Below are 26,655 nucleotides of genomic sequence, written 5' to 3'. Positions count from 1 at the left end.
ATTAGTATGCCTTTTTGGTAGTATTATTAACTGGACCATCGATATTCCTTTCTTATGCCCCTTTAATAGTGTAGGATGGTTCATTTACTCTTTTTTATATTAGCATTTCTTTAATCGCTACTAGTGAAAAGAACATAGTCCCATGTATACATGTATGTGTTAAAAGTGCATTCATTTTCTTTGTCCTTTTGTTGATCAAGGTCTTAGTGGTGGCCATGTATATTTGAATATGTTTTTAGTTATTAACCCTTCTTCACGTTATCGTTATTTTGGTCATTTTACTGATGCTTAATGGGGAAGAATCAATTTCACTAGGGATAAAAGTCAGAAGAACAGAAATTGTGAGTTCCTTTGTGAAGATCCAAGGACCTTCAAGGACTCCTGAAGAGCCAAGAATAATCATTCCTATTTTTCATCTCCAATGGAAAAGAGAGTGCATTATACCTTTCTAGCCTATTCTGGAATAAATAATTAAATTTTAGTGTAAACTAACAAAGGAAACACTGCAAGTTAATGAAATGTAGTCTCTACAATTTGTTAGACTTTTTATTTTTTATTTTTATTTTTAGTTAGACTTTGTTTTGAGAAGGAGTCTCGCTCTGTTGCCCAGTCTGGAGTGCAATGGCTTGATCTCCACTCACTGCAACCCCTGCCTCCCAGGTTCAAGTGAGTCTCCCTGCCTCAGCCTCCCTAGTAGCTGAGATTGCAGGTAGGCAGCACCACGCCCGGATATTTTTGGTACAGACAGGGTTTTGCCATGTTGGCCAGGCTGGTCTCCAACTCCTGACATCAGGTGATCTGCCCGCCTCGGCCTCCCAAAGCGCTGGGATTACAGACCTGAGCCACCGCGCCAGGCCACAAGCTAATTTTCGTATGTTTAGTAGAAGCTAATTTTTGTATGATTAGTAGAGATAGGGTTTCACTCCATGTTGGCCAAGCTGGTCTCGACCTCGACCTTAGGTGATCTACTGGGCTCGGCCTCTCTAAGTGCTGGGAGTACAGGCCAGAGTCATCTTGCCCAGCCAGCATTTATGTTACTTAAATTGCAAAGTAACTGGCCAGGCGGTGGTGACTCATGCCTGTAATCCCAGCATTTTCAGAGGCCGAGGCAGGTGAATCACCTGAGGTTGGGAGTTTGAGACCAGCCTGACCAACATGGAGAAACCCTGTGTCTACTAAAAAAATATACATATGTATATACAAAATTAGCCGGCATGGTGGCACATGCCTGTAATCCCAGCTACTGAGGAGGCTGAGGCAGGAGAATCGCTTGAACCTGGGAGGCGGCGGTTTCAGTGAGCCCATCACACCATTGCCTTGTAGCCTGGGCGACAAAAGAGAAACTCATCTCAAGAAAAAAAAAAAAAAAAGAAAGAAAAGAAAAGAAAAGAAAAAAGAAATTGGCCAGGCATGGTGGCTCAAGCCTGTAATCCCAGCACTTTGGGAGGCTGAGGCGGGCGGATCACGTCAGGAGATGGAGACTATCCTGGCTAACACGGTGAAACCCTGTCTCTACTAAAAATACAAAAAAATTTAGCCAGTCGTGCTGGCAGGCACCTGTAGTCCCAGCTACTCTGGAGGCTGAGGCAGGAGAATGGCGTGAACCCAGGACGCGGAGCTTGCAGGGAGCCGAGAATGCGCCGCTGCACTCCAACCTGGGTGACAGAGCGAAACTCTGCCTCCAAAAAAAAAAAAAAAAAAATTACAGTGGGGCACGGTGGCTTATGCTTGTCATGTAGTCCCAGCACTTTGAGAGGCCGAGGCAGGTGGATCATGAGATCAGGATCAAGACCAGCCTGACCAACATGATGAAACCCTGTCCCTACTAAAAAATACAAAAATTAGTTGGGCGTGGTGGCCCACACCAGTAATCCCAGCTACTTGGGAGGCTGAGGCAGTAGAATTGCTTGAACCTGGGAGGCAGAGGTTGCAGTTAGTCGAGATTGCGCCCCTGCGCTCCAGTCCAGGCAACAGAGCGAGACTCTGTCTCAAAAAAAAAAAAAAAAAAAAAAAAAAGTAACCAAGGCAGAGCACCGAGAAGAGAGGTTTGGGAGATGGTTTAGTGAAGTAATCCATATTTTCTGATGATAAATTGGCACCCAGTCAATTTATTCATCAGAAAGGAATACATCGGCCTGGTGTGGTGACTCGTCCCCTGTCCCTGTCATCGTCACCAGCAGCGCGGAGCCTTGAGCCAGAAACCTCCAGGGGGCCTAAGTCAGGGGGTGGGTCCCCCGCTGCAGAAGGGTGGAACAGTCGCTCAGTGCCACCCCAGAGGTTGCACCGTGCCCAGCGCCAGGGTCCAGCTCCTGGATCGCAGGTCGAGGAGGGGCCGGGAGTGGCTATGTCAGGCGGGCTGTGTGGTATGGCGCCGCCCATGTTCCACGGGTGGCTCACTGCAACCTCCGCCTTCTGGGTCCAAGCTATTTTCCTGCTTCAGCCTCCCTAGTAGCTGGGATTACAGGAATGTGCCACCATGCCCGGCTAATTTTGTATTTTTTTTTTAGTAGAGATGAGATTTCTCCATGTTGGTCAGACAGTTCTGGAACTCCTAGGCTCAGGCAATCTGTCCTGGGATCAGGACTGTGCAATCCTGGGCAGATCGCCTGAGCCTAGGAGTTCCAGACCCGCCTGACCAACATGGAGAAACCCCGTCTTTACTAAAAAAATATACAAAATTAGCCTCCACCATGGACTCAGGTACAGCTCCTACCTGAACACGGCACGCAGCAGCAGGGGCTGCAACCCTGACACTGTCAGTGTCACCAGCAGCGCGAATCCTTGGGCCAGAAGCCTCTGGGGCGCCTAAATCAGGGGGTGGGTCCCTGACTGCAGGAGGGCGGGAACCGACCCTCAGTGCCACCCCAGAGGCTGCACCGTGCCCAGTGCCAGGGTCCAGCTCCTGGATCGCAGGTCGAGGAGGGGCTGGGAGTGGCTATGTCGAGCGGGCCGTGTGGCATGGCGCCCCCCATGTTCCGTTCCAGGGAGGCCCGCCAACACGGAAGTGCCTGAGCGGCAGTTGCCACCTGCACGCGGTGCCTGGGGAACGTGGCCAGGGCGCGTGTCTCCTCAGCCTGTTGAGCTGCGCATGCGCTGCTGGCTAACGGCTCTGCTCTGCGCGTTTCTGCTGGGAGAGGCCTGAGTGTGCAAGAGCTTGGCGAAAACAGAACTTTTTACGGGTGTCGAGGCACTGCGTGGACTGAAGAAGGGCAAAGACGATCTGGGTGGGAGGGGGCGGGTGGTGGCTGGGGAAGGGCTAGCGGGAAGCTAGGGCCAACGGAGGGGTTTGGGGGAGGGCGATCCGGAGGCGCGGGCTCTCTCTAGCAGGTTGCCACAGCCATGCAGTGGCTCTCTCCAGTCGGTGGCAATAACTTGCCCACGGGCCAGGTGCGCCCGAGCCCCTTCAGCCAGCTAGTGTACACCAACAACGACTCCTACATCATCCAGTACGGGGATCTTAGAAAGATCCATAAAGCTGCCTCCCGGGGCCAAGTCTCAAAGCTGCAGAAGATGACCGTGAAGAAGAAGACCATCAACCTTAATGTAAAAGACGCCAGGAAGAGGTACCAGGCCCTGCTTGAGCCGGGGTTGCAGAAGGAGATGGTGGCTGCAGGAGGATTTCCCCTTCAGAGTCGGGGGCTGGGGGGCCTGGGGAGGAAGGGAGCAGGTGGAGGAATGGCTGACGGCAGGGCGGCCACCATGGGCCCCAGGGTCTAGGCCTTCTTCCAGGGCAGGCCCCCAGGCCTGGGACGGGGGCGCCCTGCTGGGCAGAAGGCCCAGGCCACCTTAAAATCAACCCCAAACTTTAGCTGCTTTCTCCTTCACTCCTACTTCCTCTCACAGAGCACTGTGTAGAGAATTTTAATGATTTAACTCACAAAATTAAGTACATACAGGATTTTACTTTTAATGTACAAGCTTTAAAAGATAATGTTAGCTACATTATGAAATGGTGCATAATGAAATAATTCCCATAATATATGTACTTCTTGGCTAAACATTCTTTGGATAAAGTCCAATATCCATTTTGATATCAATGAATGTCTATGTAAATATGTTCTTTGCTGAGGGACCTTAGAAGGAAACTTTGAGGTGAGAAGATGGTTTATGTTCTTGAATTTAAGAAGACTGATTTTTCTTAAGATGCGAGTTCTTTATCAATTTTACATAAACCAAATAAAGTTATCAACGTTTTAACATTTTTTGAATTACACAGGCTTTTACTATTGTGATGACATTTTACATATTTGGTAATGGAGTAGAAAAATCTTGCCCTTCTAGATACCAAAATGCGCTATTAACTTGCAGAAGATGGGCCGGGCGCGGTGGCTTACGCCTGTAATCCCAGCACTTTGGGCAGCTGAGGCGAGTGGATCACCTGAGGTCAGGAGTTCAAGAACAGCCTGGCCAATAAGGTGAAACACCATCTCTTACAAAATCACAAAAGTTAGCCAGACATGATGTCGGGTGCCTGTAATCCCAGTTACTGGGGAGGTTGAGGCACAGGAGTCGCTTGAACCCGGTAGGTGAAGATTGCAGTGAGCGGAGATCCCACCACTGCAATTCAGCCTAGGTGACAGAGAAACTCTCTCTCTCTCTTAAAAAAAAAAAAAAAATCACAAATTGTTTACTAACAGCTGAAAAGACCGGTAAATTAATACGACAGAATAGAAAATCCAGAAACACCCAAACATTTGTAAGAATTTAGAACTTGGTAATGGTCACACTTTATACTAGTAGGAAAAGAATTAGTTTCCTAAGTAAAATGCCTGCTTTTTGGAGAAAATTAGATTTTTATGCCAGAAAATAAGTTCCTGATGGAATATAGATTAAAAGTTTTTAATGTACAAAATGATAAAAATAACAGAAAAAAACATATATGCCTATTTACACAGATATATTTTTATGTTGACAAAACTTTTCTAAGATTGTCAGAAGCAAGCATTCTGAAGGGCAATTTAGTAAAACAAAAATTAAACCACCCTGCATATGAGAAAAAATAAAAGGCAGCATACTTGTAAAAATATTTACTATATGTGTGTGTATATATATATATATATTAGATTTAAAACTCTTCATTTTATAGAGAATTCACTCAAATCAACAAAAATCCCTCTAATTTAAAATTGGGCAGTTTAAATTAGAGATCTAAATTGCAGATCTAAAAAAAGTACTTGTCCTGTAATTTAAAATTGGGCAAAGTCCTTTTTTAAGATCTGCAAGTGACCTATGCACAAAGGAAACAAATTTACTGTTCCCGGTTAGGGAAGGCATTTAAATTAAAAAAGGAGTCAAATACTGTTCTCTATCCACAAAGTTTGTGCGGATAAAAAGCAGTGATATTTATAGTACTCCTTAAGGTTTAAGTTGCAGATGACTTTTCAAATAGACAATTTGATGGTAAGTACCATATTTAAAAAATTGTATATGCCCATTAGTGGTCAATTCTATTACACAAAAATATTTTTAGAAAATAATGAAACATACACACAATTTCTTTTCTGAGCACTGCTTGAAATATCAATGTAGGCCGGGCGCGGTGGCTCAAGCCTGTAATCCCAGCACTTTGGGAGGCCGAGACGGGTGGATCATGAGGTCAGGAGATCGAGACCATCCTGGCTAACACAGTGAAACCCCGTCTCTACTAAAAAATACAAAAAAAAACTAGCCGGGTGAGGTGGCGGGCGCCTGTAGTCCCAGCTACTCGGGAGGCTGAGGCAGGAGAATGGCGTGGACCCGGGAGGCGGAGCTTGCAGTGAGCTGAGATCCGGCCACTGCACTCCAGCCTGGGAGACAGAGCGAGACTCCATCTCAAAAAAAAAAAAAAAAAAAAAAAGAAATATCAATGTATTAAAAATCCATTTAATGGCTTTTATAAGTACATTTCAGTGAGTTTACAGCATGGGATAATATGTGATCACTCAGGGTAGAAATATATTCAGAAATATGTTGACATTTGAAAATGTATTTTGGTATACTAAGTGAGGGTAAAGTAAAGTTCAGTTTGATTATACATACACAGACTATGGTCTTGTGTTATCTGAAATTATGTACAAAATATAAAATTTGTTAAGGACATTTGTTTTTATATAAAATGTTTTTCCTTTTTATTATCTTTGATTTCTGCATTGAGCATGGACAATGCTATTAGTAAAAGTTTATTATTAATAAAATAATTTTTGGGAGGAGCAGCAATATGAATTTTACACAGATAAAATAGTTTCTTGCTTTCTATATTTGAATTTTTATTTTTTGTGGATTAGTATGTTCTGTGAACTTTTAGCATCTTCAGAAGAGAATCTTTTTATCTGTGCTTACTGATTTACATATTTTATTAGACACATTTTTATTATATAGATTTATTACATGTCAATAACTATAGATTAATCACTTTAGTGTAGTGTTATTAGAAAAATAAAAGAGCAAATATAAGTGCTTTATTCATAGCAGTTTTATAAGATACTGAACTTCCCAACTGTATTGATCCATTCTTTTAATCCATTTATCGCATGTAATCTGAATGCCTATTATGTAGAAGATACATTCTCTCAAGACCCTTTCATCCTTAAAAATTTCACACTTACTTGCTCAGCCTGAGCAAAGTGAGAGATTTAAAATTGGAGTATTGGGGGGCGGAGCAAGATGGCCGAATAGGAACAGCTCCACTCTCCAACTCCCAGCGCAAGCGACACAGAAGACCGGTGATTTCTGCATTTTCAATTGAGGTACTGGGTTCATCTCACTGGGGAGTGCCGGACGATCGGTGCTGGTCAGCTGCTGCAGCCCAACCAGCGAGAGCTGAAGCAGGGCGAGGCATTGCCTCACCTGGGAAGCGCAAGGGGGAAGGGAATCCCTTTTCCTAGCCAGGGGAACTGAGACATACAACACCTGGAAAATCGGGTAACTCCCACCCCAATACTGCGCTTTAAGCAAACAGGCACACCAGGAGATCATATCCCACACCTGGCCGGGAGGGTCCCACACCCAGGGAGCCTCCCTCATTGCTAGCACAGCAGTCTGTGATCTACCGGCAAGGCAGCAGCGAGGCTGGGGGAGGGGCGCCCACCATTGCTGAGGCTTCAGTAGGTAAACAAAGCTGCTGGGAAGCTCGAACTGGGTGGAGCTCACAGCAGCTCAAGGAAACCTGCCTGTCTCTGTAGACTGCACCTCTGGGGACAGGGCAATAACAAACACAGCTGAAACCTCTGCAGACGCAAACGACTCTGTCTGACAGCTTTGAAGAGAGCAGTGGATCTCCCAACACGGAGGTTGAGATCTGAGAAGGGACAGACTCCCTGCTCAAGTGGGTCCCTGACCCCTGAGTAGCCTAACTGGGAGACATCCCCCACTAGGGGCAGTCTGACACCCCACACCTCACAGGGTGGAGTACCCCCCTGAGAGGAAGCTTCCAAAGCAAGAATCAGACAGGTACACTCGCTGTTCAGAAATATTCTATCTTCTGCAGCCTCTGCTGCTGATACCCAGGCAAACAGGGTCTGGAGTGGACCTCAAGCAATCTCCAACAGACCTACAGCTGAGGGTCCTGACTGTTAGAAGGAAAACTATCAAACAGGAAGGACACCTACACCAAAACCCCATCAGTACATCACCATCATCAAGACCAGAGGCAGATAAAACCACAAAGATGGGGAAAAAGCAGGGCAGAAAAGCTGGAAATTCAAAAAATAAGAGCACATCTCCCCCGGCAAAGGAGCGCAGCTCATCGCCAGCAATGGATCAAAGCTGGACAGAGAATGACTTTGACGAGATGAGAGAAGAAGGCTTCAGTCCATCAAATTTCTCAGAGCTAAAGGAGGAATTACGTACCCAGCGCAAAGAAACTAAAAATCTTGAAAAAAAAGTGGAAGAATTGATGGCTAGAGTAATTAATGCAGAGAAGGTCATAAACGAAATGAAAGAGATGAAAACCATGACACGAGAAATACGTGACAAATGCACAAGCTTCACTAACCGACTCGATCAACTGGAAGAAAGAGTATCTGCCATTGAGGATCAAATGAATGAAATGAAGCGAGAAGAGAAACCAAAAGAACAAAGAAGAAAAAGAAATGAACAAAGCCTACAAGAAGTATGGGATTATGTAAAAAGACCAAATCTACGTCTGATTGGGGTGCCTGAAAGTGAGGGGGAAAATGGAACCAAGTTGGAAAACACTCTTCAGGATATCATCCAGGAGAACTTCCCCAACCTAGTAGGGCAGGCCAACACTCAAATCCAGGAAATACAGAGAACGCCACAAAGATACTCCTCAAGAAGAGCAACTCCAAGACACATAATTGCCAGATTCACCAAAGTTGAAATGAAGGAAAAAATCTTAAGGGCATCCAGAGAGAAAGGTCGGGTTACCCACAAAGGGAAGCCCATCAGACTAACAGCAGATCTCTTGGCAGAAACTGTCCAAGCCAGAAGAGAGTGGGGGCCAATATTCAACATTCTTAAAGAAAAGAATTTTAAACCCAGAATTGCATATCCAGCCAAACTAAGTTTCATAAGTGAAGGAGAAATAAAATCCTTTACAGATAAGCAAATGCTTAGAGATTTTGTCACCACTAGGCCTGCCTTACAAGAGACCCTGAAGGAAGCACTAAACATGGAAAGGAACAACCGGTACCAGCCATTGCAAAAACAGGCCAAAATGTAAAGACCATCGAGGCTAGGAAGAAACTGCATCAACTAATGAGCAAAATAACCAGTTAATATCATAATGGCAGGATCAAGTTCACACATAACAATCTTAACCTTAAATGTAAATGGACTAAATGCTCCAATTAAAAGACACAGACTGGCAAACTGGATCAAGAGTCAAGACCCATCAGTCTGCTGTATTCAGGAGACCCATCTCACACGCAGAGACATACATAGGCTCAAAATAAAGGGATGGAGGAAGATTTACCAAGCAAATGGAGAACAAAAAAAAGCGGGGGTTGCAATACTAGTCTCTGATAAAACAGACTTTAAACCATCAAAGATCAAAAGAGACAAAGAAGGCCATTACATAATGGTAAAGGGATCAATTCAACAGGAAGAGTTAACTATCCTAAATATATATGCACCCAATACAGGAGCACCCAGATTCATAAAGCAAGTCCTTAGAGACTTACAAAGAGACTTAGACTCCCATACAATAATAATGGGAGACTTCAACACCCCACTGTCAACATTAGACAGATCAACGAGACAGAAAGTTAACAAGGATATCCAGGAATTGAACTCATCTCTGCAGCAAGCAGACCTAATAGACATCTATAGAACTCTCCACCCCAAATCAACAGAATATACATTCTTCTCAGCACCACATCGTACTTACTCCAAAATCGACCATGTAATTGGAAGTAAAGCACTCCTCAGCAAATGTACAAGAACAGAAATTATAACAAACTGTCTCTCAGACCACAGTGCAATCAAACTAGAACTCAGGACTAAGAAACTCAATCAAAACCGCTCAACTACATGGAAACTGAACAACCTGTTCCTGAATGACTATTGGGTACATAACGAAATGAAGGTAGAAATAAAGATGTTCTTTGAAACCAATGAGAACAAAGATACAACATACCAGAATCTCTGGGACACATTTAAAGCAGTGTGTAGAGGGAAATTTATAGCACTAAATGCCCACAAGAGAAAGCTGGAAAGATCTAAAATTGACAGTCTAACATCGCAATTAAAAGAACTAGAGAGGCAAGAGCAAACACATTCGAAAGCTAGCAGAAGGCAAGAAATAACTAAGATTAGAGCAGAACTGAAGGAGATAGAGACACAAAAAACTCTCCAAAAAATCAATGAATCCAGGAGTTGGTTTTTTGAAAAGATCAACAAAATTGACAGACCACTAGCAAGACTAATAAAGAAGAAAAGAGAGAAGAATCAAATCGACGCAATTAAAAATGATAAAGGAGATATCACCACCGACCCCACAGAAATACAAACTACCATCAGAGAATACTATAAACACCTCTATGCAAATAAACTGGAAAATCTAGAAGAAATGGATAATTTCCTGGACACTTACACTCTTCCAAGACTAAACCAGGAAGAAGTTGAATCCCTGAATAGACCAATAGTAGGCTCTGAAATTGAGGCAATAATTAATAGCCTACCAACCAAAAAAAGTCCAGGACCAGATGGATTCACAGCTGAATTCTACCAGAGGTACAAGGAGGAGTTGGTACCATTCCTTCTGAAACTATTCCAATCAATAGAAAAAGAGGGAATCCTCCCTAACTCATTTTATGAGGCCAACATCATCCTGATACCAAAGCCTGGCAGAGACACAACAAAAAAAGAGAATTTTAGACCAATATCCCTGATGAACATCGATGCAAAAATCCTCAATAAAATACTGGCAAACCGGATTCAGCAACACATCAAAAAGCTTATCCACCACGATCAAGTGGGCTTCATCCCTGGGATGCAAGGCTGGTTCAACATTCGCAAATCAATAAACATAATCCATCATATAAACAGAACCAAAGACAAGAACCACATGATTATCTCAATAGATGCAGAAAAGGCTTTTGACAAAATTCAACAGCCCTTCATGCTGAAAACGCTCAATAAATTCGGTATTGATGGAACGTACCTCAAAATAATAAGAGCTATTTATGACAAACCCACAGCCAATATCATACTGAATGGGCAAAAACTAGAAAAATTCCCTTTGAAAACTGGCACAAGACAGGGATGCCCTCTCTCACCACTCCTATTCAACATAGTGTTGGAAGTTCTGGCTAGGGCAATTAGGCAAGAGAAAGAAATCAAGGGTATTCAGTTAGGAAAAGAAGAAGTCAAACTGTCCCTGTTTGCAGATGACATGATTGTATATTTAGAAAACCCCATTGTCTCAGCCCAAAATCTCCTTAAGCTGATAAGCAACTTCAGCAAAGTCTCAGGATACAAAATTAATGTGCAAAAATCACAAGCATTCTTATACATCAGTAACAGACAAACAGAGAGTCAAATCATGAATGAACTTCCATTCACAATTGCTTCAAAGAGAATAAAATACCTAGGAATCCAACTTATAAGGAATGTAAAGGACCTCTTCAAGGAGAACTACAAGCCACTGCTCAGTGAAATAAAAGAGGACACAAACAAATGGAAGAACATACCATGCTCATGGATAGGAAGAATCAATATCGTGAAAATGGCCATACTGCCCAAGGTAATTTATAGATTCAATGCCATCCCCATTAAGCTACCAATGAGTTTCTTCACAGAATTGGAAAAAACTGCTTTAAAGTTCATATGGAACCAAAAAAGAGCCCGCATCTCCAAGACAATCCTAAGTCAAAAGAACAAAGCTGGAGGCATCACGCTACCTGACTTCAAACTATACTACAAGGCTACAGTAACCAAAACAGCATGGTACTGGTACCAAAACAGAGATATAGACCAATGGAACAGAACAGAGTCCTCAGTAATAATACCACACATCTACAGCCATCTGATCTTTGACAAACCTGAGAGAAACAAGAAATGGGGAAAGGATTCCCTATTTAATAAATGGTGCTGGGAAAATTGGCTAGCCATAAGTAGAAAGCTGAAACTGGATCCTTTCCTTACTCCTTATACGAAAATTAATTCAAGATGGATTAGAGACTTAAATGTTAGACCTAATACCATAAAAATCCTAGAGGAAAACCTAGGTAGTACCATTCAGGACATAGGCATGGGCAAAGACTTCATGTCTAAAACACCAAAAGCAACGGCAGCAAAAGCCAAAATTGACAAATGGGATCTCATTAAACTAAAGAGATTCTGCACAGCAAAAGAAACTACCATCAGAGTGAACAGGCAACCTACAGAATGGGAGAAATTTTTGCAATCTACTCATCTGACAAAGGGCTAATATCCAGAACCTACACAGAACTGAAACAAATTTACAAGAAAAAAACAAACAACCCCATCAAAAAGTGGGCAAAGGATATGAACAGATATTTATCAAAAGAAGACATTCATACAGCCAACAGACACATGAAAAAATGCTCATCATCACTGGCCATCAGAGAAATGCAAATCAAAACCACAATGAGATACCATCTCACACCAGTTAGAATGGCAATCATTAAAAAGTCAGGAAACAACAGGTGCTGGAGAGGATGTGGAGAAATAGGAACACTTTTACACTGTTGGTGGGATTGTACACTAGTTCAACCATTATGGAAAACAGTATGGCGATTCCTCAAGGATCTAGAACTAGATGTACCATACGACCCAGCCATCCCATTACTGGGGATATACCCAAAGGATTATAAATTATGCTGCCATAAAGACACATGCACACGTATGTTTATTGCAGCACTATTCACAATAGCAAAGACCTGGAATCAACCCAAATGTCCATCAGTGACAGATTGGATCAAGAAAATGTGGCACATATACACCATGGAATACTATGCAGCCATCAAAAAGGATGAGTTTGTGTCCTTTGTAGGGACATGGATGCAGCTGGAAACCATCATTCTTAGCAAACTCTCACAAGAACAGAAAACCAAACACCGCATGTTCTCACTCATAGGTGGGAACTGAATAATGAGATCACTCGGACTCAGGAAGGGGAACATCACACACCGGGGCCTATCATGGGGAGCGGGGAGGGGGGAGGGATTGCATTGGGAGTTATACCTGATGTAAATGACGAGTTGATGGGTGCAGCACACCAACATGGCACAAGTATACATATGTAACAAACCTGCACGTTATGCACATGTACCCTACAACTTAAAGTATAATAATAATAAATAAATTTAAAAAATATATTAAAGAAAAATCTAAATAAATAAATAAATAAATAAAATTGGAGTATTAGGATTGAATCTCAATTGAAGCTTTTCCTCTCATCTTTCAAACAAAAACACTTCTGAAGTGAGAAACTAGTAATTTTGGAAATTTATAATAGCTTTAAATAGCAATATTAATCATTGGAAATACCTAATTTACATGTATTCTATAAATCTAAATAGAATTTACATACATTCTATAAATCTAAATACAGAATTAGATGAGCCATACCTATTTATTTGAATCCCAAGTTTCCTTTGGCTTGAAGCTTTTAAAATATTAAAGAAGTACTGTGTTTTAATAATTTGTTGTTTTTATTTCAACTCTCCTTTTGCTTAGTACTCTAAAAGGCTAAAATTTTTTTCAGTGTTAATCCTGTGACTAGGACTGCCCTTGTCCTGTTGTATATACTATATTCCACTTCTTGGAAGGCACTGTGAATTGTGTGATGCCTCCTTATTTTATGCACCAGTAAAAGATTATTTAAATTTCTGCCAAACATAGTGGTAATAAATAATGAATTATAAGTGGCATTTCAATCAGAAATGTTAAAATATGAGAAATTGAGCATCTTAGAATCATTAAAACACAATGTTATCTCTAACCTTTAAAACACACCACAAAGTAGGCATAATTGCACCATTTTACTGAAAATGTTGTCTTTGTTAAGCAGTAGTAATAATTATAGTATCTAACAATTCCCGAGCTGTTACATGTGCTAGGAACTCTCCAAAATACTTTGCATAGATTCTCATTGAGGCATCATAGTGATAACCTGTGAGATAACTGCTGTATTCATCTTCATTTCATTGATGAGAAAATTGAGGTGCAGAAAGTTTAAGTGACAGCTAGAAAGTGAAAGACCTTAAAGTAATATTCAAGCCCAAGTTGAACTGAATCCAAAGACCAAGCTCTTTCTATTCAGATGGACCACTCTTTCATTAATGCAGTGAGTAATGAGAGTAAATGAATGCTGTACTTTCTTCAGGAGAATATTAAATATTTGTTTTGAAGGCAGAAAAAGAGCATGGCATTTAATGTTTACAATTACATAAATAATTGTATGTTTTGAGACAGTGGACTACACTTTGCCAACAAGTCCTCTCACTCTCATAGGACTGCTCTACACTGGGCCTGTGTCAACGGCCATGCGGAAGTAGTAACATTTCTGGTAGACAGAAAGTGCCAGCTTGACGTCCTTGATGGTGAAAACAGGACACCTCTGATGAAGGTAAACAGTAGCCAGTTTTTTTCAGCAGGAGATAGATTTAGTTTAAATACATAGAATAAAAATGAATTTATCTCATTGAAATACAACTAGTTTTGAAACCTGTGGAATATTTATTTTGATTTCCTATACTTTATAATTTATATTCTTTATAATTTATATTATAAATTATTTAGTTTATAATAATTCTTGCTTTAATACTGACAGGCTCTACAATGCCAGAGGGAGGATTGTGCAAATATTCTGGTAGACTCTGGTGCCGGTCTAAATATTGTAGATGTGTATGGCAACACAGCTCTCCATTATGCTGTTTATAATAAGAATTTGTCAGTGGTGGCAAAACTGCTGTCCCACGGTGCAGTCATCGAAACGCAAAACAAGGTAGACATTAACCAATGTTATTTTCAAAATATTTGAAATCAATTTGTTTTAACATTAACATGTGTACGGTTTTTTATATTTGGAAACTCAAACATTCCTTGAATGAAAATAGCTTGAAAGAAGTTAATTGTCTAAGATTTTACTTTAAATATTTATGTTTTTACAAGAACTATTAGAGAGTATGGCTTTTCTGTGCATTCATGGTAAATATTTGAATTTGTTAAAGGTAAAAGTTTTTCAAATATTCTTTCCCACACAAGTGTTTTTTTTCTTCCCAGTTAGTGTAAAACTAGAGGAAAGCAAAATTTGCCTGCATAAATTGAGTCAACATGTAAAATTTAGGAAATATGCAGAAATCTGGGTTTCCTCTTAAAGGATTGAATCTGGTGTCTCTTGAGCCCATATGACTGTTTGGTATACTATGAAGACGTTCTAGCTTTACATAAAGCATATGTTTCCAGTTTGCTTCTGTGCCCACCTAGTTACATCACTTACTTGACTTATCTCTTTTGCCTCTGCAAATATTTCAGTTATCAATTCCTCTTTCATAATATATTTTGGTAAAGATTTCAAGGTATTCAAGACAGTTGATAGGTGTTTATAATATATAGTTTGTATAGTTTATATTTTACATTAATTCATTAATAATGGGGTTGACTTCTAGAATTTAGAAGACTTTTTAAACAATGATTTTTCTGTATATAAACCATAAATAATTATCTTCTATTAAAATGCCTTTAAGCCTTTTTAGACTAATCATGGTTATATTTGAATAGGTTATGCCTATTGCAGAAAATATTACATGCTTCTCCTCAGAATTGTCCCTTAAAATTCAAGTGATTTAGTGGCTTCTATTATGCTAATCCATATAGATGAGTTAGAACTTTCATTAATAAGTCATTTTATTCATATTTTTGATATTTTGCCAAAAATTAAGTAGCAACAACATAGAAACCAGAATAAAAATGGATTGTTGCATTTTAAGAAGTAGATATGCATTAGAATCTTAGGATTATCATTATAATTGAGAATAAACTTTCATACTGAATTTTTAATAGCTGAGATAAAATTCTATTGTCTTGTAATAGGAGAAACCCCATGGACCATTTAATAATAAGCAATCAAAGTTCATTTGAAGCCAATCTCTATTAATTTAGAGTCACTTCCTTAGTGACCCATGTAGAACAGGTGTGCTTGACATCAGCATCTGGGATCTTGGGATTATTGATAGAAGAGAATCAAGCGAGTTGGTATTACCCAAAGGAAACCTCCATTTTTCTTGGGAAACTTTCAGATCTGTATCCCTGAAATTATAATTTGTCAAATGTTAATGTCTGCCACAGAAATATAATGTCAAATAAGGAATAGTCAAAGCTCAAGTCATTTATTGAATAATGGACATTTAATTCACAGTTTTATAATATTCTTGAAAATAGATAATGGTAGAATCTGTTGAGGTATAGTGCTTCTGGTAAGGTAATTATTCTTTGGAATATAGTTTAAGAAACACTGCTTTAGGAGTAACAATTTAGATTACTAATTTAGTCAAAAACAAAGTATTTACTACTATGTCTTAGGGTTTAAGGATATAGAGATAAAAGATACAGCCCTTGCCCTCAAGAAGCTCTTGGTTTAGATGGGAAACCATAAAATCATTATAATATAATGATTTTTGGAGATAACCAGAGTTAACATGGTGATGCAGAGGCTGAATATTTACAAGGGAAGGTGCAGTGCATGGGAAAGTACAGAAAAGGGACAAAGAAGAGACTGCTATTGACTTACTTTCTATTTTATGTGTTTAAGTTCATAGGATATTATATAAGGTTTTCAGTTCAGCTGAGAAATATGTAATTTCCTGAATTTTAAATTGTTTTGCTATTTTACAGGCTAGCCTCACACCACTTTTACTGGCCATAACGAAAAGAAGTGAGCAAATTGTGGAATTTTTACTGACAAAAAATGCAAATGCGAATGCAGTCAATAGCTTTAAATGGTATAGTATTTCTTTTTTTATTAAAAAACACTTGTGCAGTGTTCTAGAGTAATAACACTTATTCTAGAGTAATAACAATTTTAAATAACATTTACTCAAAATTATTAGATTATAGTGAAAATATCAACACAAATTATCAGAAGAAAAGCAATTATTTTGACTGGTCAACATAAAGAACAGTATATAGTAGGATTTATCTTCTCTTATTATATTGACTGATTCCTATGTGTAATCTGATGTTTTTGGTTGCATTATCTTCTGTTAGCTACAGTGGTTCTCTATTAGTTTTAAGAAGTATGAACTTTTTAAGTTTACTTTATAATTCAATATTGAATGATTAACACTTTTATAGTATTTTTCAGACTTCTGTTTTTTATACACTTTTTTAAAAATGCAATATTTCCTCGGCATGGTAACTGTCGCCTGTTATCCCACGACTTTGAGAGGCCAAGGTGGTTGGATCACTTGAGGCCAGGAGTTTGAGACCAGCCTAGCCAACATGGTGTAACCCCGTTTCTACTAAAAATACAAAAATTAGCTGGGCATGGTGGCACATGCCTGTAGTCCCAGCTACTCGGGGGGCTGAAGCAGGAGAATCGCTTGAACCTGGAGGCAGAAGTTGCAATGAGCTGAGATAGTGCCACCACACTCCAGCCTGGGTAACAGAGCGAGATTCTGTCCCAAAGGAAAAAAAAGCAAAATTAAATAGAAATAGGAGTTTAAAACCATTTTGTCTTTAGGATAACTGTTTGCTTTAAGTTGTTTCATTTGAAGAATATTAATTTTAGGTTATCCCTATGTGACTATTAATTGCTATCACCAGATACTGTGAATTTATTATTATTTTTCCTTTTTTATTCATAGTGTATTTTTATTTTTAATTTGTATGGTTAGAGGGAAGAAATACATCTTTAATTGGATTAACATTTTAGTTAATTAAGATAAGCCATAGGTGAGTAATAAAGAGAAAAGAGGCTTTTGATTCATACAAGACTGAGTTTAATTTCTAGCTTCCTCACTTGATAGGTTTGACCTTGCAAACATTACTTAATACCAAGTATGATTTTCTATATGAAAAAGAGAATAATAATATGTCCTTTAAGGATGATTGCATTGAAGTAACATTATGAATATCAACAGCATTTAATTCAGGGTCTCATACATTCTTATCAGCATCATTAACTAAACTTACCATGACTACTACTAATATCATTATTCCTAATATTGTTTTAAGCCTTCAGATTGCTGTCACTGGTCTGACTTCTAGCTGATTTTGAAGTATAAACTATTACATCAGACTAAGGAAGGAATAGATAATTCTTCACTTAAATCTTTGCCTCTGTTAGATTAGTGAACAGAGCATAATTTCTTGCTCCTCAAAGGACTTTATATTAGTCAATTCTAGTATGCCATATCCCATTGGGACATGAGTCTTTTTGCTCCTTCCTTTCAGCCTTCGTGGTGATTTACAAGGATAAACATTTGAGCACTCAAGATATTTATGTTTGTTAGTACATGTAAATGGTTAATTCTACACTGACAGGCATATATTAAATTGGTTCTGCTCATAATAATGAAGTTATCTCTTTGTTATTTTAGCACAGCTCTCATGTTCGCTGTATGTCATGGATCATCAGAGATAGTCGGCATGCTGCTTCTGCGAAATGTTGACGTCTTTGCTGAAGATACGTGTGGAATGACTGCAGTACGTTATGCTATTGCTTGTGGATTTGATCAGTAAGTGTTTACATTTAGAGGCTAGGTGAGATTTTATAGTTTGTTTCAGGTAGTTTTTGAATGTGAGTTAGTTCACTTCATCAGCCAGAAACTAGGCAAAAAGCTAGACTAGTTAGGAGTATCGTGTCCAAGATTCTTTATTTAAGGACTTTCAACAACTTTATCCCTAATGTTGTCTAGTTGATTTTTCTAATTAGTTATTTGGGTCTTGAAATGTCCACTTTAGCAGAAAACCTGATAGTGTCCCCTAGGGGCTGTCTTCCATATCTAAATACTTGAATTAAAAAAAAAAAAAAATCCAAAGGGTTCCGTAAGTCCAAGGAAGACATTCTTTTTGTATAAGTCAAAAGGATTGGAGGCGGAAATCGCCATATCTCAAGTAAGTTGGTTAGATTTAACAGAGTTCAGCCTCATCCATCATTGATCAGTCTTCATGTATAAAAGTAGGAATTTTGTTGTTTCCATTGATTCTGTTGCTGCATCATTGCCATTGAAACTGCTCCTGCAGTCTGGTAATGATTGACCTTTGTGACCTTACTGACATAGATCCCTCAGCCTTTATGGTGATCCATATGTAGACTTCAAAGTCATTAGATTTTTAAAGTTCACATACATATTCTCAGCCATTATTTCCAAAGTACCAGCACCCTGCTCTGGCAGCTAGGACTTTTAACTTTAGCCACCCACATAGTGAGCAAATTGACCCTTCTCCTCCCACTCAAAACCTGATGTGAAACCCACATCTTAGCCTGGACTTGGCCTAGACCTTCATGGTAAGTTATCCTTTGAATGACTTTTTTCTATTTTCTCTAGCAAATATTAGTTGTGATAATTTAAAACTGTAAGACAGGTTGAAATAATGTTACAGGAATAAATTAGAGATCCATTTTTATTTTGTTACCAGATCTATATCCCTAGCAATTTATATCCCGTGAGGCACCATTTTATAGGTAGTGGAAGGCCTCATCTTATTCTGTAAGATCCTATGTCATCTTTCCAAATTTGTAGTCGGTTCCAACTTGTAGTTGTCCCCTCAAGTGATTCTTTTTTCCTAAAAGCAAAAATCTCCCATGCTACTTGCATCTCTATCTCGAGTTTTAAAATATTTTCAAATTCTGCATTACCATGAAGCCATTCAATAGACTTCACTCTATCTCAAGTAAGTTAGTTAGATTTAACAGAGCTAAGCCTCATCCATCATTGATCAGTCTTCATGTGTAAAAGTTGGGATCTGTTCTGGCTTCAGTGGTACATATACTAAAATTGAAACAATGTCGAGAAGATCAGCATGGTCCCTGCACAAGGATGGCACACAAATCTGTGAAGTGTTGCATATTTCTTGCAGTCCCCAAAAAGGACGTTTGACTACTTTCTAACTAGCTCCAAGGAAACGGTGTGAGTCAAAGCAAAATGCGTGACACCAAGTATTGCAGTTGTGATTTTCATACAAAAAATATTTATGTAGGTGATGTATGAAATGAGATGTGGTGAGCAACACATAGGATCTTCTGTGCAAATATGTTGTAAGTAGGCATCTCAGAAATGAGAAAATAACAACTTGCATCTTCTTTGTGGAACTTACAAAAAACAGTGGTAGGGTTTTGTCTTCCACAGCAGCTGGAAATGAACATAGTGACTAAGCCTCATTTTAACAAAGATTTGTTAGTTCAGATTTAAGGAGGTAGATAAAGAGTAGTAGTAGTCCAAGCCAGATGCTGACATCTATTAGTTTTCTGCCCTTGGTGTGACTGATGAGCTCAGTAATAGAGGATAATCAGGTTATCCAATTTGATGAATTAATGCATTTATAAATAAATTTCATTACAAATTATAAAATAGCTTAGATGCCTTGAATTACAAGCCACAGAGACTAGAACATCTAATAACCAAAAGTAGGAATTAATAACAGAAAACTGCAACATTTGAACATTATAACCTATGAAGAAACACTTTTTTAAAAAAATTAAGTCAAGCTAACTGTAGTTAATTTACTGAGTTATACTGCCCTCAATTCATGACTATTTCATCGTACTTTAATTCTTCTTTAATTAGAAACTTAATAAGTTCATAGAGCTAACAAACTTAAAGTCTATGGAATAAGTAATGTTCTGATATTAGCTCTGATATTGTCTGAAATACTCTAAGAACTTAATACATTTGGTAAATGCTTTTTATAATATCAGTGTTAAAATAGTAATTTTATTTATTACATTTTAATACCTAGCATTCATCAACAACTTTTGGAATATATACAAAAATTATCTAAAAATGCTGGTCCAGGTAAGACTTCTGATAGTAAACTACTCTTGGTGGTGCTACCATAAGATTATGGAAGTGTTGATCACAAAAAGGCAATTCAAAAAGCAATGTGTAACTAGCATGTGTTTACATATGTACGTGTGTGTGTGTGTATATATATATATGTAGCTTTAATTTTTAGTTTATAATTCAGAATTAGTTAATAATTTCATTGTAGGTAGTTTATAATCTCAAAAAATATTATCTGAAAAAATATTTGTTTAATTATGGTCCCTAAAATCCTATATAATACTTTTCTATACGTAAGTAATGCAATTTTTAAGTTTGTATATTGCATGTTTCCTCAATTGTCCTAACAACTTAGGCTTGTTATAAAATGTATAACCCTTGTTGTGATTGATGAACTCAGTAATAGGGGATGCTTAGGTTAGCCAATTTAATTTAAGCAGCTGAAAATCTGCTTCATATATTAATGAATTCATATATTTATAAACAAATTTTATCACAAATTATAAAGTAGCTTACATGCCCTGAATTACAAGCCACAAAGAATTGAACATCTAATAATGAAAAGTAGGAATTAATAACAGAAAGCTGTAACATTTGAATATTATAACCTGCGGCGGTCCGTCCTACAGATGATTGAGACACATACCCAGACACCCATATTCAGTGAAAGAGCAGCAAGGGTTCTGAGCTGATTACAGACACCAAGGAAGGTGCTATAAAGAGTCAGCAGCCACAGTTCTGGCTAGCTGGCCCTGTGGGCATTTATTAGCAAAGTTTTAATGACAAAGGCTTTCAGTCAACACACCTGTGGGTAATTAATCTGGTCACCCCCCCCACCCCAGGAGAGCCATCCTGCCCATGGGTGATCAAAAGTTAGTCTTAAGACCACATAAGTAAATAAGCTATTTAGATAAACTACTCTACCTTCCTTTGTACCCACTTTAAGCTATTTACTCAAGGTAAGAATTAGGCTGCTTTCAGCCATAACCTTATCTTGAGACTTTTACAAAACCCTCTGGCCTTCTAAGAAGATTTGTGTCTATGTCCTATAACTTCATATTAAAATGTTTTTCACCAGCCTGACTGAACTCCCACAATAACCGATGAAGAAACAGGGTTTTTAAAATTTATTTATTTATTTATTTATTTATTTATTTTAGAGACAGGATCTCCTTATGTTGCCCAGGCTGATATTGAACTTCTGGGCTCTATTTAATTTTTACAATACATAGTTTGGATTTAGTAAATGAGAATTAATTACAGTTGAGTCTTGAGCAATGAGAGTTAGGGTGCTGATCCCCCATGTAGCTGAAAATCTGCTTCATATGAAAATCTGTTTCTTTTGACTCCTCCAAAACTTTACTAGTAGTCCACTGTTGATCTGGAGCCTCACTGAAAGCATAAACAGTCAATTAACTCATAGTTTCTATTTTATATGTGAGCTGGAAGAAAGAAACTTTTATAAGAAGGAAAAAATATATTCACTATTGAGTGGAAGTGAATTATTATACATAAAGGTCTTCATTCTTATTTGCCTTCATGTTAGTAGTCTGATAAGGAGGAGGCAGAGGAGAGATTTGTCTTGCTATCTTGCAGTGGCAACGGAAAAGAAAAATCTGCCTATTAGTGGGCTCCTACAGTGAAACCCTTATTCAAGGATCAACTGTGGCACGGTGACTTGTGTCACTAAAAAAGTAACTATCTTTAGAACTTGAAATTTAGTAATACTTTTCTGGCACCATAAACAAATACCAACAAGAATCACAAAACTTAGCCAGGGTGCCTCTGTACCAATAGGAGATTATTTTTCAAAGATACTTACTGAATGTAGAAGTCAGAAAAGCAATTTTTTTTTGTTGAGAAGCGCAGGTTATGTTACATAGTGTTGTACCAACAAGGTCTCACTATTATCAACTTCATTCCCCCTAAGTTGAAACCAAATAAGATATATTTACTTCATTAGAACAAGATATGTTGTTCTATCTGCTGGATAATTAGTGTGTTAATAGTAATTTGTTACAACAAGAGACTGTGTTTCTAATAGTCAAAATATTATCATTATAAATATTCAAATAGCTTAACTCTAGGCTCAACAAATTATAATAAAGTTACAAAAATTTTTCATAATAACAAAAATGCTACTGTGATATCTAAATGTGATATAATGCATTGTACAATATGAACTATATGAGCACTTATTTATTATATATTTATCAAAGGACCTCTATAAGTTAGGTTTTGCAAGTTGCAAGAGACAAAGATAGAATACACATTGTTTGGGTCTTTGAGGTGCTCATAATACAGTACAGGTGTCCCTATTGAATTTCTGCATTTTTCCAACAGAATTTCCTAAAAAATATTTTTTATTCATTTATCCACTTGTCCACTTAACAACTGTCAGGTATCTTTATGGCACTAAGCATCTTCCTTGTTATTATCATTGTCATTTTTTATTATTTACTACTTTACTAAGGTACTAAGCATTTTTCTTGTTATTATCATCTTTTTATTATTTATTACTTTATTTAGTGCTTACTCTGTGCCAGAACCCCTTTGAGAGCTTATAATTATTACTTATTATGTCATGTTGTTACTGTATTCAGCATGTGTCAGACATTTTATATCCAAGGTGAAGAATTAAAGCTTTAAAAGTTTGATAGTGTCCAGGCGCAGTGGCTCACTCCTGTAATCCTAGCACTTTGGGAGGCCAAGGTAGATGGATTGCTTGAACTCAGGAGTTTGAGACCAGCCCGACTAACATGGTGAAACCTGTCTCTACTAAATATGAAAAATTAGCGGGGCGATGTGGCCCCTTGCCTATAATCCCAGCTACTTGGGAGGCTGAGGTAGGAGAATTGCTTGAATTGCATTGAGCTGAGATCACACCACTGCACTCCAGCCTGGGTGACTGAGCGAGACTCTGTCTCAAAAAAAAAAAAAAAAAAAAAAAAAAAAAAAGAATATATGGGCTACAGAGGAAATATCACAGACTCACAAATGAAAGTAGATTTGTATATGTTTTTAAAATTTATAGTAGAGAAGTGTTCTCATGAATGTTTGTGTGATTAACCTTTTATAGATCAGATGATCCCATCAGAATCCAAACAAAAGGACAAAGAAGAAAATTCTTGGGATTTAGAGGTACTATTTATTATTAAAGTTTTTGTTTTAATATTAGTACTGCATGATATGAAAACACAAAATCAGAGGCTTAGGCTTTATTTTTTCACCTCTGCGTATGTCCACCCCAAATTGTTTTTGATATTTTTCAGAGTACACTGAATAGAGAATCTATGTGCTAGGTAGATTACTGCTTCATAGTGAAATCCTGCTTATTTGTAGGATTAATTTAAGAAACCAGTGTGGTATAGTGTAAAACATAAGGCTTAGAAGTCACTAGAAGTTCACATGGGATCTGAAGTACGTTTGTCTAAAAACAAAAGAATGACACTGAGTCCAGTTATGGGCAAATATATGATTCTGTGGTATATTTAGATGTACAGAAGTTCTAACTGGCTTCATAGAGAGACAGTTTAAACAGCAGTATTGTAAAAGTTGGGGCCAGAAAAGTTAATGGCTGAGACTTGAATGTATTGACGTATCTTTATTGTTCAGTATAGAGCTGAGGGAACATTTCAGGAGAAAGAAAAGTCTGAGGAATAGGAAACCTTGTGGGACTATAATAACAAGAGTATTGGTTGTGTATTCTTTTAAAAATATAAATTATTTTCACAAATAGAACTCCTTGAGGTCCTCTGTGGCAGTCAAGCTGCCTCAGGTTGAGTGTCAAATAGTAGTGATGTATTTTAAGGTCACAACTATGGAAAGACAAAGAAAGGATCTGACCTCTTACAAACAAGCAGCTGCTGCCTGGTGGTAACAGCAAAGGGTGGAAGTGAATAGACAGGTAGATTTTATCTGATTTGTCATGAGACAAAAAGACTTTAATATTGTTTGCTTTGATTTAGACATGACATAATTATTTTTCTTACTGCATTTACATTCTATTCAAGCACTTTCTGTCAGCATAAATTTTGTCGAAAACATATTGCTGATAAGTTAGATATTTTTAAGAGATAATTTTTGAAATATGCATGAGTGAATTTTTTCGCGAATGTGATGTGTTTTTCCTGCTCAGTAACCAAGTTAATGGCCACATGAACGTAAAGATAAGCTTGATGTAGACCGTATTACGTGAGGTTTTCTATCAAAATGTTTTGGTTCTTTATACATATCTGCTCTAAAATTGAATTGCTTGTGAAGCAGGAAACTGTGTTTTTAAAAAAGATTTGAATTAGAAAATTTTGATACTCTTCATTATTAGGATTTTTCCATTTAAATTATTTATTGGTATTACTTTTAACAGAGTGACCGTGAGACTGTTTCACAGAAGGATGTGTGTTTACCCAAGGCTACACCTCAAAAAGAATTCCATACAATAAGTGAAAAATTAGAAGGTAAGAACCATTATTTACTTAAAAGCCATTTGACCAAATATTTCTCTAAACTGATGAGGAAGAATATCCTCTAATAGCCAAAGAGAATTATCTTCTAAATGCAAAGTGCGGAGAAAAAGAGAAGTGAAATGGTGATAAGTTATACATCTTATCAAGTGTTGACAACAGACTATATTGAGAGCGCTGAAACGGAGCTGAATTACTAGTTTGAATTCAAGATATTCCAAGACCTGAGGAAAATAAGAAAATAAGAAAGAAGAAAGTAGTAAAAGAGGAAATGAAGACTGAGAGAGACAGAGTGTACAGAGAGTACATGAAGGAACAGGAAGCATGTTTATATAATGGAGGATGATAAAATGAAATAATTCTTTACAAAGAGATTGGGTATGGTTAGAAATTTGGGAAGAATAAAAAGTGACCTTCTAGTACCAAAATTTACCAGAGAATTACAGCAAAGGTATTCTGATTCTTCCTGTATTTCTCACTGGTGGGAAGCCATTAGGGATGGAAGCACTTGACCATGGAGAACTGTGTTCTATTTGCAGTAGGTGAGAGTAAGCCTATGTGCACAGCCACATATGTATATAATTTGTCATATACAATCCGTATATACCAGAAGTTTTCATAGAAAATCAGCTGGAAACCTTGTTAACAATTCACACTGTGATTCAGCCAACTTGGGATTCTGCATTTTTAGTAAGTTCTCAGGCGATGCTGATGCTGGTGGTCCTTGGACCTTGCTCTGAGTAGCAAGAGGAGAGGCCATTCTTGGGAAAAATGTGGAAGAGGAGCAATTGAGTAGAAGGTTGCAATGGAAAAGGGTCAGGGGAAAGGATTATGTTGATCTTATTTTTGAGTATGTTTTGAGCCAGAGTTGAAGAAGGAAGGGGCAACACAATAGAAATTATAGAAGGAAGATATTACCACTAAACAAAGAGAAAGGAAAGAGTGGGGAAAAGAAGTTTAACAGGTGTTGAATGGGAAGAATCAAGAGCACAGGTCTAGAGATTATTTTTACTAAAGAGGAGAGATTGTGAGACAGGAAGCAGGGGACAAGAGAGAAGTCAGCTAGATTATTTTGGATTTTCTATGAAGGAAAATTGAGTGAACTCACTTCAGAAGCATTTAGAATATTTTTACTGCAGAATGTTAGAGTGTTGGTGCGCCGGAGACGACTGGAATCATGAGGGTTAGTAGAATTGGACTAAACCTCAGTGTCTCATTAATTTTCTTTATTAATATGAGGCATCAAATATATATATGTATATATTTTGTTGATATTTGCAATTTGAGTAAGAGATGCTTGAATGTAAGAACCTTGGCTTGGCTTTATTTTTAAGGAAGCAAATTGTGTTGGTAAAATTACCATTTTATAAAAATTCATTAGAGAATAACATGATACACCAAACCAGACTAATTTAAGAAACCATAAAATTCTGAATTTATGACTTGAATACTTAGGTTATTGTTATTCATAGGTATTATGCTGATTTTTACATAGAAAATGTTATTAATATTTAACAAGTCTGTTGCGAATAAATTAAAAACAAATATATCAGTATTGAAAGCTTATTGAATTTGCTATTCTTGATGAGGTTTGTGCATTTTCCTCCATGAGTGGATCAAGAAATACTGAGATGGCTAAGCTAGAAATTACAAAAATGTTGCCATACTATTATACCATATGGGTATGAAAATCAATGAATATTTATATTTAGTATTATGCCCTAAGTATATATCTAAGCTGATTAATTCATAACATTTTTACTGATGAGATGTTAATT

General features: G+C 37.9%; 1 protein-coding gene and 1 non-coding gene across 20 annotated transcripts in view; both read left to right on the top strand.

The window, feature by feature from the left end:
* Nucleotides 1-26,655, top strand: part of LOC105472068 (ankyrin repeat domain-containing protein 30B-like) — a 539,363-nt gene that overhangs the window by 60,302 nt on the left and 452,406 nt on the right. For 13 of the 19 annotated variants that reach the window (XM_071070098.1, XM_071070097.1, XM_071070095.1 and 10 more), the window contains exons 1-8: nt 3,275-3,563; nt 13,921-14,035; nt 14,240-14,413; nt 16,303-16,409; nt 18,009-18,146; nt 20,371-20,426; nt 23,494-23,555; nt 24,781-24,871. In XM_071070098.1, coding sequence (XP_070926199.1) covers nt 3,340-3,563; nt 13,921-14,035; nt 14,240-14,413; nt 16,303-16,409; nt 18,009-18,146; nt 20,371-20,426; nt 23,494-23,555; nt 24,781-24,871 — 967 coding nt within the window. In that variant the 5' untranslated portion in view covers nt 3,275-3,339. Of the gene's footprint in view, nt 1-3,274; nt 3,564-4,281; nt 4,416-13,920; nt 14,036-14,239; nt 14,414-16,302; nt 16,410-18,008; nt 18,147-20,370; nt 20,427-23,493; nt 23,556-24,780; nt 24,872-26,655 lie in introns of those variants that run through there. The other 6 variants (XM_071070104.1, XM_071070103.1, XM_071070105.1 and 3 more) reach the window with 2 other exon arrangements.
* Nucleotides 19,380-19,486, top strand: LOC139356465 (U6 spliceosomal RNA). Its single transcript, XR_011608436.1, has one exon. It is a non-coding gene; the product is annotated as a U6 spliceosomal RNA (small nuclear RNA).

Source organism: Macaca nemestrina, chromosome 9 (assembly GCF_043159975.1).
Source record: "Macaca nemestrina isolate mMacNem1 chromosome 9, mMacNem.hap1, whole genome shotgun sequence".
Lineage (NCBI taxonomy): Eukaryota > Metazoa > Chordata > Mammalia > Primates > Cercopithecidae > Macaca > Macaca nemestrina.
The sequence above is the reverse complement of the archived record's forward strand: the minus strand, read 5'-3'. Positions and strand labels throughout refer to the sequence as shown.